Here is a 13,707-nt window from a genome sequence, read left to right on the forward strand (position 1 = left end):
TGAATTTCCGAGAAGTTGGTGTTTTTGTTATTTTACTTTTAATCAGATTAAAATTCAAGTAAACATAATGGAATATACAGCGTTGAAAACATGGTAAAACAAGGAGAAAAGACATGATAAACATTAGCTTCTAAAGGTCTGGTCACTCGACAGACACTTTTAAAGTTAAGTTACTAAGCTTGAGTGAAATAAATGGCAACAGTAGTTTAAATGTGTTCAAAAATCATTTATCAAGACATGTTTTACAAAAATGAGGGGATTTCTTTAATTCATAAAGGAGCCAGACTTCTCGTGTCCATCTCTACCTATCATGTAGGCAGTACAAAACTTTCTAAACCTGACAAAATTTCTCGATAGTAATGTGATACGGATGGAAAATTACGGGTTTGGTTAGATATTATACTATGAAAACATGTCTCTTTTTGAGTCAATGCCTTTAATAATCTTTCTGGGAAGTATTTGTGTTAAAATGTATAATGGTGAGTTAAATTTCAATACTTGTAATCAATTGAATCTTTAAAATTGGTTTCAAATAATTAGAACGGTCCGAGCATTTTTCTGAAAATATTTCCCAATCTGAGATATATTATCGCTATGAGTTGGGCTGAATGATGGTGAGTTGATAAAATTGACACCGATTGTCATAAATTATAGACTACATTTGTAGTTGTCAATCGTAAAGAATTTCAAAAATGTAAGTCTATTTATTTGTCTCAAAAAAAGTCACTTGAAAAAAAATACATTAAAATATATTCAAGAATATTTAAGAACTATTTATAAAAAGTAAAATAACAAAAATAACAAACTTCAAGGAAAATTCATAGTCCATAATCAAATAGTAAAACCAAACGCTTATTCACATCAAACGAATGGAAAACTGTCATATTCCTTGCTTGCTTAAAACCAGTTTCTATATATTTATTTCCTTAATCAGCTTGTGTGTCAGTTTTGGAAGAGGTTCATTTTTGCACAAATTTAACAGTCGAGAACATACTGTTCATTGTTCATGGTAACCTTGATTTAATGGGTCATGCTAATTATATATATTATTTGTGTATTAGTTGTGGTATGAAAAGATAAATATTTGTTGATAAGTTGATATTGGATGTATTAATTATGCCTTAATTTGTGGATGGATGATCGAAGGTTATTTGAGAGACATCAAATAATATCAAATAGTTACCAAAAGTACCAAGATTGTAATTTAGTACGCCAGACGCGCGTTTCGTCTTCATAAGACTCATCAGTGACGCTCAAATCGAAACATTTATAAAGCCAAACAAGTACAAAGTTGAAGAGCATTGAGGATCCAAAATTCCAAAAAGTTGTGCCAAATACGGCTAAGGTAATCTATGCCTGGAATAAGAAAATCCTTAGTTTTTCGAAAAATTCAAAGTTTTGTAAACAGGAAATTTATAAAAATTGTATATTTGGACATTCTAGATCAATTATAATTTATAACATGTAGAATGTTTTTGTTCATCATGCAGGAAACTGTCAACTTACTCTGACAAAGTTATGAAATACTCTTCACAACAAAAAAACAAACAGAATAACCAACAAATAGTACAAAATTCAAATTTGTGACGATATATTTTCCCAAGGTATTCTTTTGATGAACACATTTTAGGAAAAAGAAGTCTGAGTTGTTGAGATGTGAAAACATGTTTCAAAATTTGTACCATTAACTTTTTCCAGCTAATAACAATTTTATGACAGATTTGCTATTATACAAGTTATCTGTGCCATTCTAGCTCTCAGATTTGAAAAATGTAAAATTGTACTGCACTGTTAAAATCATAATTATATATTATAATCTTGCACATGTCAACACAGTGATACAAGCTTTATATATCAGCAAATAACATGATGTAATAATACTTGTATATTATTTCCCCATACATTTTACAATTAAACCAACAAAACTGAAGTATTCAAGCCTGAACTGTAAATGAAACAAACATTTAAAAACTAAGCATTATAATATCACTGTTCAATTTTTAACCAAACATCCTATCTAAATGAGATTAAGTATATAAAAATGCATAAAACTAAAGAACATCAAAAGATTAAAAATGTACAAACGATTATAAGATTCTACAAAGTGAAATTCAACTGTCTCAGACCTAAAACAGAAAAAAATAAGTGATTTACTGATCAGTTAAACATAAAAAGATTTTTCTCATCAAAAATAAAAGCGGGAATGTATGAACTTGAAACCAATGACTATAATATGAATAAAAATCAAATCAATACCAGTCATGCCAGTACAAGAAATATACTTAAATGATAATTTGTAACATGAAATACTACAAAAAAGGGGTGTTAAAATATAATAATAAATAGGTTTTAAAAATGAAATATGCTAAAAAAAAGTTTTTCAACAGCAATTCTTAGATATTTAAAAACCTAATTCTTAATCTTGTGTCACACATTTCATACTAATCAAGCTATTAACTGATACCTATGAGTGGATAAAGCTCGCATGGCCTTTTAGCCAGGTGAGTTAACAAATAATCATTCAGTGGTCACATCTATTATCAATGTCATACTATTTGGAGGAAAAGTCAACACAAATGCAATTTTGGTCCCTTCACATTTCACTTACAGTTTTAATTCAACAGTATAAAGGTCTTTGAATGTAGACCACTGCATGTATTATATTCTAATCACATGCACTGACCACAAATAAAAACATCAATGATATATTATCAAAAAATATATATAACAAAATATATTCAACAACAAACAATAAAGATATAAAAAATCTGACATTAATATGTGTTCTCAGGACAGACTCTCACTATCACACAATTATGGACAGTGAACTACAAAATATAGATAAAACCCTTATTTGGTGTATGTTTTAAAAGTTCACACCAATGAACAAGTGTTCTTAGCTTTAATTGTATAACATATAAAGCTTCATGGTAACCATCTTATTAAACAGAACCTTATCCTGAGTTTAGAAATAGAAAATAGATAAAAGAATTAACCACCAGCAGACTAACAGACCAGAAGCCTTTTTTGTGACATAAAAAAAATCCCCTAAAAAAAGTAGAAATTTTTAATGTTATATTAGCGTCCATTCTTAAAAGATGTGTTGAAAATTTGAAGACCATAAGTTTCAAATATACAAAGAGATTAATTTGCAAATTTATTTAAACGAATAGCAAAGTAAAACTTGCATTCAGGGAAAGATACATCTAACTTTAAAAAAGATAATGATGTTCATGGTTATACTTACAAATATCCAGCTGACATATAATTTTTTGAAGCAAGCAGTTTGTTTTACCTTGCCTAATAATAAAACTTTAGGTGGTTGTTTAAAGTCTATGTTTCTTGCAGTATGCTATTTTTTCAGGAATAGTTCTTTTTATTCCTGTGTAAAAAATTATATAAGGTATAAAATATTATTAGTTTTTATTTTGTAAAAAATAAAACTTTCAAAATTAAAGCTTATGAGAATATAATAAGTTATTTTTAAAGGATAAAATGACTTTTAAATATTGTATCTTACAAAAAGGGCAGGTATAAAAATAAAATGTAATTAAAAAATGTATCCTTAGAAATTTAATAAACTCATTTCATTCTTAGTAAATGCTTCAACTTTCTTTTGAACATTTATACCATACATTAACAGGTCCGAGACCACAAATATTTCGTAGTGCATTTCTTTTAGAACATAAATAAAAATTAAAAAAATCCCACCTGTGCTTTCTCAAAGAAACTTTTACAGTGTGTTGTACTAATTTTGGGACAAATTATATCAAAATTATAGAAAACTTCATCAACTCTAACTCAAAATATGGACAATTTTATGTTTAGGGCGTTTTGAAATCTTTTGACAGCTTTCCGAAGTGTTAATTTTAAACCTTTTTTAGCTGGACCAAATCACTACTTTCCTTTAAAATTCTGGACCCAAATTTTTTTACAGTGTTATTTCACCCCCCTTCTTGCAATTTGACACATTAAACATGGAGGAATAAATTTGGAAGGGGTATAAAAATTCATGGCAAGTAACCCACTGTCAACACTAGGGACTATATATTACGAAAATCAAGGGACAACAATTGTGGTCTCGGACCAACAGGACCAAGCATTACTGGAATATGGATAATTTCAAAACATCTTTTCTTTTTGACAAAATAAGTTCATTCGCAGTTGACCAATATAAAAGGATTAGGAAAATAAAAAAACACAATCATATTTTGCTCATTCCATTTCCAGACAACAAGTAATCAAAATGTATAAAAATACAGTTGCACTTATTAGAACAAAATCTAATACAAGCAATAATTGAAAATTTAACAATATTGTTATCATTGTTGCATTATGGTAATGAGAAAATTCTGTTAAAAGTTTAGTTTTTATAACTGCCAATGATGAATCATTTAGGCAAAATAGTTAATACTTGAAAAGATACAATAAAATTTTCTAATAAAAATAAAAGTTATGAAGTGCTGTATCCGAAATCATCTCAGACATAAAAGTTGGAGTTCACTTGTTTCTAAAAATTACATCTTTTACAAACTTTAATTCTGAGTTTTACTTTTCTTCAATAAAACACAAAAAATATGGCAGGTTAAGTACTGAATGTTTCAATGATTTTGATTTTAAGTCCTTTTACACCAGTCAATGAAATCTTGATTCTTCTCTACCATATCTTGAAGAGGAATCTGCTTCAATGGGATTAAAGATGGTGGAACTAAAGATTTGTCCTCCACTAGTAACATAAATAAATCTTGTGGCATATGGTTTTCCATTGCGGCCATTCTTGTAACAATGAACGTCTCAATTTTATGAATGAAAGGCATGGGCTCTATCATATTTTTGGTTAACAGTATAATGTAGCGTTTTGGCCTTGCATGCAAGAAGGTGCAATGACCAGGAGTTGTAACCTCTTCATATAATTTCACACTAACATCATCAATAGCAGCATTAATCATGCTCTTAATTGCAATGGCTTTTTCTTTGTCATACGCATGATTTGGGCAATAGCATAGAAGTAGGTCATATTCATAATTTCCACTTAAACCAGATTTTCTAATTTGTATTGAAGGCTTCTTGGCTCTTTCTAGTTGTGATAATAATAAAAATGTTGCTTTATTATGATATTTTAAGCCAACATGAAGCTGGTATGCTTGAAGAGAAGAAATGGTTTCCTTCTCTAACAAAACCAATGCTGGCTTAATCTGGGCTAGCTTATCTAAAACTGGTCTTCCTGGGAGGCTGACTTCTCTTGACGACATGATTGTAATTCCAGTTTCTTCTAGGTCCTCTTTTAGATTATCATAATTATTTGTTTCACCCTCCTCAAAGAATAATATATCAACTGTATCTACAAAGACATGTATAAATGTAAAGGCTTTCATACATTTATAAGAAGTACATTTTTGTACATACAAGATATAAAGTGGTAGAATCTGTTTGTTTCAATAATGATACATTTGAAAATATTTTGTTCAATGTTCCAAATTTATGGAGTGAAGTGACTTTAGAAAAAATTAATCAATGTCTGTTTTTTTTCAAAATTTAACAAACTGATCCTAATCTGTTTAAAAACAAGTCATATAATTTAAAATATATATTAATATTAGATATATACATTGTTTATTTCTTCAATTTTTGCAAAAAAACAGAAGAGCAAAAACAAGACGAAAGTCAATCTGAAACTCATCATTGTAGACTCACATATGAACAATCACCTCTATATATGAAGGAGTTTAGAAAAAATTGTCCTTCTATATATGTTACCAAATGAAGATTGATACCAATCAATTATGCAGAGATTTTTATTTTATCTTTTTTTTTAAGTGATGTACTTTGGAATTATTTTTTTCATGTGCACCAAATTTCGTGGATTGAGGAAATTCGTATCCAACAAATATTAATCAATCCTCAGTATACTTTATTGATGATGGAAGTTTTTAACAACCTCAACTGGCTATACAGCCCTTGCATGGTCGGCTGCACTTTATTACATAGTCTACATCTTCCTGTTTATATCCTAGGGACATTTCCTGATTTTCTCAAAATAAACTCACTGTTGACAGGCTAGAGTTCACTGTAAACTAGATTTAAACCACTAAGATATAGAGGTCAAAATTGACAAAGTACATTGTATGCATACAGAAACATGTACTTCTATATGCTGTAAATTTACAAAATGAAGATTGATAATTTTAAAATAGGCAGAAATTTGGATTTTTCTATAGTCCTTCTTTTAACAATCTAGACTTTATTACAAACCTTCAATAATCTGAAAGGATTTTTGCTCCTTAAGCTTGACATATTTTTCTGGTTCAGCTTTATGCCATACTGTATTGGAGGGTATCATCTTTCTGAAACATAAATATGACAAAATTCTTTTTTTAATTATACATGTATTCATAAATTTGTAAAATGTCTTCCTTCTGTTTTTAAATATATCTAAAATATAATGAATGAAACATTATCCCTACATATTTTTTGCATTTTTCCTTTGATTATTTTATTTTGGTGATAACTTTTGATATCATGCAAACAAAAAATCTGAAAGGCTTCCAAATTCTGATAATTATGGTATATGCATACCCCTTTATCTATCAGAGATCAACATAGAATCAAAATTTATTCACCAAGACATTTCTAAAAGAATTGAATGTTGCTGGTACATGGACAATAAAGAGAACTTTATTTTGATTTTTTGGATGTAAAATGTGTTTTTTTATGTCTTTATGTTGCTGTCTAAAGAAGTATAGCCCATATCTCCATGTGATTTGTCTAATCATGCCTCAGGTAAACAAATTTAAGCAGGTTCTCTTCCTAGGTAAAACTATAATCAATATATAGGAATACTGCTGGTTGATGTGGTCTGTTTTGTGCAGTATTTTTGGCATTTCTGCTATCCCTATTTCTATATAATTATTTTACCTGAATGTAGGCATATTGAAAAAAACGTGTCCATTCATATGTCTGTTTAGTAAATAAACATATTTGATTCATAAAAAAAATTCTGAAACTACTGAACAGAAATAAGTTTCATTTTTTTGTCAACAGGTTTTCAGTGATGAGTTGCACATAAACAGCACTTTGTTTGTTATCAGATATCTGCTTTCTATTTGCAGACATTGTGATTTTTTCTTTTTTTTTTTCAATATATTGGGAATGAACTTCAACTTTTCACCACATATTTCATAAATACTACTTTAAATAAAATCAGCAGCTGAACAGTTGCAAGTAAAAAAATGTTAAGTTATGAACATTTCAAATCTGTCAGTCACCTACTTTCTGTGTTCCAATACAACAAATGAGGGTTACAACCTGCCATCCCTCTAAGTTTAAGTGGTGTTTTAATTGCTCTGTCTTTTTTCTATGTAGACTGTTGTTTTAAAAAACAGTTTTGGTTTGGGGTTTTGTTTTGCCATGGTGTTGTCTTTTCTCTTCAACCTATGACATGTATGAATTTTAAATGTCCTTTTGGTACCTTTTGCCTCTTTTATAAAATAATATTTTAACAATAATTTTTTCAGAAATATACATTACATGTATATACTTACTTATCAGTTGTCTTTAGTCTGCTCTCATTATTTACTGGACAAGGTTTACAGTCTTTGCTATAGTTTTCAAATTGTCTACAATAAAGTTCAATCAAATATTACTCTCAATCTTAATTGGTGTGAATTCATTATTTTGTTGGATAAAATTTTTTTATATTTAGTTGGTACGCAGTAAACATGAATTTAAATTTTCAATGAATTACATATTTTCTATACTTGTTTCTATATAAGCAGACTTTGTTTAAACCATGAAATTTCCATATAAATAAAAGTTTTACTGAAGCTGTGAAAATTGGTGCCAACAAAAATAAATGAAACTACAGTACTATATTAAAAGTCATATCATAATATAATTGTTGACCATTGATTAACTTTGTATTCATTTATTTCTGTGGGTATCAATTTTCATGGATTGCTGATTACTTCCATTTTCGTAGATATTTGTATTTGTGGTTTTGCCAATCTCTGTATAGAAAGCCTATTGAAAATATGTTAAAAATGGTTGAAAATTTAAATTTGTGGTTCAACTATACCAACAAAACCCACGAAAATTGGTATCCAACAAATAATAAAGACTGCACAGTATGTGATAAGTCAATTTAATTTCCCTGATTTGTACCAGATTTATACATTTTTCCTACAGGTTGGTTCTTTTTATACAACCAACCTGGTTCATTTTAGTTCTTTATAGGTCAAAGTTACTTGCTTTTCTCTGAAATTTCGATTATGAAATCACTAAACTAGAGGAACTAAAAAGCCTGTGTCGCTCACCTTGGTCTATGTGAATATTAAACAAAGGACGCAGACAGATTCATGACAAAATTGTGTTTTGGTGATGTGTTTGTACATCTTACTTTATTGAAATTCTTGCTGCTTACAATTATATCTATCTATAATGAACTTGGCCCAGTAGTTTCAGTAGAAAATGTTAGTAAAAATTTACAAATTTTATGAAAATTGTTAAAAATTGACTATAAAGGAAAAAAAATAACTCATTAGGGGGTCAATTGACCATTTTGGTCATGTTGACTTATTTGTAGGTACATTATTGCTGTTTACAGTTTATCTCTATTTATAATTATATTCAAGATAATAACAAAAAACTGCAAAATTTCCTCAAAATTACCAATTCAGGGGCAGCAAGCTAACAACAAGTTGTCCGGTCCATCTGAAAATTTCAGGGCAGATAGATCTTGACCTGATAAACAATGTAACCACAGTAAGTTTTAATCTAAATGCTTTGCATGGTTTTTGAGTAATAAGCCAAAAAATGCATTTTACCCCTATGTTCTATTTTTAGCCGTGGCAGCCATCTTGGTTGGATGGCCGGGTCACAGGACACATTTTTAAACTAGATACCCAAAAGATGATTGTGGCTATGTTTGGATTAATTTGGCCCGCCCCAGTAGTCTCAGAGGAGAAGATTTTTGTAAAAGATTACTAAGATTTACAAAAAATGGTTAAAAATTGACTATAAAGGGCAATAACTCCTAAAGGGGTCAACTGACCATTTTGGTTATGTTGACTTATTTGTAAATCTTACTTTGCTGAACATTATTGCTGTTTACAGTTTATCTCTACTCATAATAATATTCAAGATAATAACCAAAAACAAAAAAAAATCCTTAAAATTACCAATTCAGGGGCAGCAACCCAACAATGGGTTGTCCAATTCATCAGAAAATTTCAGGGCAGATAGATTTTGACCTGATAAACAATTTAATCCTGCCAGATTTGCTCTAAATGCTTTGGTGTTTGAGTTATAAGCTAAAAACTGCATTTTACCCCTATGTTCTATTTTTAGCCATGGACTGGCCATCTTGGTTGGTTGGCCGGGTCACTGAACACAATTTTTAAACAAGATACCCCAATGATGATTGTGGCCATGTTTGGTTAAATTTGGCCCAGTAGTTTCAGAGGAGAAGATTTTTGTAAAAGTTTACAGACGACGGACAACGGACGATGGACAATGGACACCGGACGACGGACGCCAAGTGATGAGAAAAGCTCACTTGGCCCTTTGGGCCAGGTGAGCTAAAAAGGCGTCCATGTCTGATGGCATCACATTATATAGAGATAACGAATATTTTAAGATCAGTGAAAAAAAGAGATATGCTTCTTTACTTATCATTTAAAATCATCAGAAAACAGATTCTACTGCAGAGTATCTTGCAATAAGATTTTCTCTACTGTCTAGGTTTTATGTAATTTAAATTCATTCTTGGCAAGTTTTGCATTTTAAATATGAAACTTTCTGGAGTGGAAAATCATTGTATAACAGCCAATGAATTTTAGTAATATAAATTATATGTACCACCCTGATCAAAAGCCTATCATTATAAATTAACCAGGGACACTTTTGTTATAAGATATGATGAAAATAACAACAGATATTGTGATGATCAAAAAGAGGAGAAGAAGGTTAAGGAGGAGAGAGAGGAGGAGGGTAAGAGAAATCTCTTTGTACCTTTCATCTTCTGTATCAGCAATGGTCATGGTCTGTATTTTTGTTTCTGTTCTGCCCTGTTTTTTAAATTTTGCATTGCCCTGAATCTTTGTTTCTGCTTTGCCCTGTATTTTTAGTTTTGCATTGCCATGCCTGATTCTTTCTGCATCACAGTCCTTTTCAACATACTCATCTGATTTGTTGTCAAATCTAGCACAGAATAAATAGTATCAAATTGAATACTCAAAATAAAAAGCAATATTTATAGTCATATAACTATAACTATCTACATCTGTATAGAAAATAAAGCTATACTGTAAGTGTTGGTGCTTATTTTTCGGACAAGGCATAAGACTTAGTTCCCTATCTTATTGCAACTCACCTGCAATATCTTAGTTATTTCACACAAAAACAAAAGCTAACATATTTGAAACTAACTTCAAGGTCAAATAGTAGAACCTAATATTATTATAACTCCTGATATTCAAAATTTACCCATAAATTGTTTATTATATACAGTCAAACATGTTATAAAGGTCAACTCTTTTAGGCAAAAGCCTGCAAAATATACATATATTGTTTACTTTAATTTTGCAAATTGATAATTTTAGCCTCATATCATTAACTCACTGAGATTCAAACATTATTCATATTTTTTTTCTCACATAATATATTTTCTTTGTCCCCTTACCACACTAATTGCTGTATATAAACAGTTCAATATTGAAATGAAAATGAACATCAGTGAGAAAAGTACTGAACAATTACCACTTTACAAGTGTGTTATGAACTTTAACCTTAATCATAATGAAAATGAACTAAGCCTAAATGTATATAGGTCAGTGAATTCTTTTTGTGAGAGGCTGTTAATATACATTCTAACTACATTTTTATAAAAAGATATTTGATTGTGTCTCATGTTTATTAACACTCTAAAGATGCATCATTACAGGTCTGGTGGGAAAGGACATACTAAAACATAGTACATATTTCAAACAGAATAGTTCCTATTTGTATAGCTGTATCTTTGTCAATTGTTGATATATTTGCGTAATTTTGGTAACGAAAGAAGGCTTTGAGACTTAGGATCACAGTAGAACCCTTGTTGAAAGTTTCTTTTTGAATAATAAAGAAGTATATAACATTTTAATAGGAGGCACTTTTGCCCTGTTGTTCAAATAAAAAATACCTGTTTTTGTACTATAAAACTTCCAGAAACCAATATGCTCTATATATGCAATTTCTCAGCACAAGTCAGGATAAGGTATAGTTTTGACATGAAATAACTGCAATTTTGTTTGAATTTAAGACAAAGTTACCGTTTATGTTTGAAATTGCATAATCCATTTTAGAAAGTAATGGAGCAATGAATTAGTGGTATACCTATTACTGATCAAAGACATGTGAAATAAAATTTTTAGAAATCATAGCCATAACAATAAAAATGTGTCACATTTACTGTTAGTATTCATTTCACATTAATTTTTATGTAGTAATTATGTTGGTGTCAAATAACACCCCTGAAATTGCTATTGAATAAGGTATTTCTGTCTATTTTGGTCATTTAGCATGCACACAGTTAAGATTTTACCCGAAGATTATTTACTTTTTTGCATTTTCCAAGACTGCAACCAATGAAATATGTATATTAAGACTGGTTTATAGTATAAATATTTCTTTCAGTCAAATTATCTAGTGTGTTCTTGATTTATTGGGTTTCCTAGTGTATCATTTATTTTAAAGGGAATTGGTGTAAACTTATATAGGTAATAATATCTGATAAAATTAAGACATATATGTAAGAATTTTGTTATTTGAGTAAGATATTAACAAATAAGAACTGGTAAAAATTGAGAAAGTGTCATATTCATCACTAAAATTATCCATATAGTGTTTTCTTTGTATAACGCATTACTACCAGTCCAATTTCACCTTGAATTTAGTGATTTAGTGTTTTGAAAAAGCTTTATGCAGTTTTTTCAATGCTAGACATAGATTGTAGCAGGAAATTGAGTCAAGCAGGTGTCAATATAACAATTTTGGTGCTGTTATAAAACAAATTATATGAAATTATCAAATTTCTTATAAGCTATAGAAAAAATCGTTTGACCTAATTTATGTCAATGTATGGTATGTATACAATTATTTCAATTCTATAACTCTAAGATATAACATGTATTTCATTTGTATTACAACATTTATTGCAAGTCTTAGCTATAGTTAATGCAAGAACTGAATCACCACTGATTGTGATTTGAAACAAAAATGGCATACAAACACTCAAGCATATAAAATACTCATTTAGTACTGTTACCATATAAGGTATAATGTCAGACATACACTTGAATAAATAAACCACAGTACAAGTCTTGTGTGAATATCAAGCATAGTCAGACATACACTCAAGCAAACAAAGCAAAAAAAAAACATATTGTTCACCTACCTCATGTATAGTTGTTGAGAGAAACCTCATCATGAAATCTTCATAAATAGTTTTCCAAAAGTTACAATGAAATATTTAAACCCATCTCTGATTTTTAGTCTTGCCACTACTTAATAAGTAAATGTTTACACTCTTTTTCCAAAACTATTATTCATATAAAGACAAACATGACAAATATAAAAAGGGAAGACAAAAATGTCAAATATAAAAAGGGAAGACAAAAATGTCAAATATAAAAAGGGAAGACAAAATTGTCAAATATAAAAAGGGAAGACAAAAATGTCAAATATAAAAAGGGAAGACAAAAATGTCAAATATAAAAAGGGAAGACAAAATTGTCAAATATAAAAAGGGAAGACAAAAATGTCAAATATAAAAAGGGAAGACAAAATTGTCAAATATAACTAGAGGCTCTAAAGAGCCTGTGTCGCTCACCTTGGTACATTTGTATATGTGAATATTCAACAAAGGACACAGATGGATTCGTGACAAAATTGTGTTTTGGTGATGGTGATATGTTTGTAGATCTAACTTTACTGAACATTCTTGCTGCGTACATATATCCCCATCTATAATGATTGGCCCAGTAGTTTCAGTTAAAAGTGTTAGTAAAAATTTACATATTTTATGAAAATTGTTAAAAATTGATTTCCTTAAAATTACCAATTTAGGGGTAGCAACCCAACAACAGGTTGTTCGATTCATCTGAAATTTTCAGGGCAGATAGATCTTGACCTGATAAACAATTTAACCCATGCCAGTTTTGCTCTTAATGCTTTTGTTTTTGAGTTATAAGCCAAAAACTGCATTTTATCCCATGTTCTATTTTTAGCCATGGCAGCCATATTGGTAGGTTGACCAGGTCAATGGACACAATTCTTAAACTAGATACCCCAATAATGATTGTGGCCAAGTTTGGTTTAATATGGCGCAGTAGTTTCAGAGGAGAAGATTTTTGTAAAAGATAACTAAGATTTACGAAAAATGGTTAAAAATTGACTATAAAGGGCAATTACTCCTAAAGGGGTCATTTGACCATTTCGGTAATGTTGACTTATTTGTAAATCTTATTTTGCTGAACATTATTGCTGTTTACAGTTTATCTCTATCTATAATATTTTTCAAGATAATAACCAAAAACAGCAAAATTTCCTTAAAATTACCAATTTAGGGGTAGCAACCCAACAACAGGTTGTTCGATTCATCTGAAATTTTCAGGGCAGATAGATCTTGACCTGATAAACAATTTTACCCCATGTCAGAATTGCTCTAAATGC

General features: G+C 29.7%; 1 protein-coding gene across 1 annotated transcript; it reads right to left on the bottom strand.

Annotated features, from left to right (window-relative positions):
• Positions 1-1,422: 1,422 nt before the first annotated feature.
• Positions 1,423-13,050, bottom strand: LOC139481692 (uncharacterized). The gene is made up of 4 exons (XM_071265156.1): positions 10,009-13,050; positions 7,542-7,616; positions 6,253-6,344; positions 1,423-5,341 (listed from the first exon to the last, which is right to left on the bottom strand). Exons 1-4 carry the CDS (start codon positions 10,035-10,037, stop codon positions 4,617-4,619), a joined length of 921 nt encoding a protein of 306 aa, XP_071121257.1. The 5' UTR covers positions 10,038-13,050; the 3' UTR covers positions 1,423-4,616.
• Positions 13,051-13,707: the final 657 nt, after the last annotated feature.

This window comes from Mytilus edulis, chromosome 7 (genome assembly GCF_963676685.1).
Source record: "Mytilus edulis chromosome 7, xbMytEdul2.2, whole genome shotgun sequence".
NCBI classification, from domain to species: domain Eukaryota; kingdom Metazoa; phylum Mollusca; class Bivalvia; order Mytilida; family Mytilidae; genus Mytilus; species Mytilus edulis.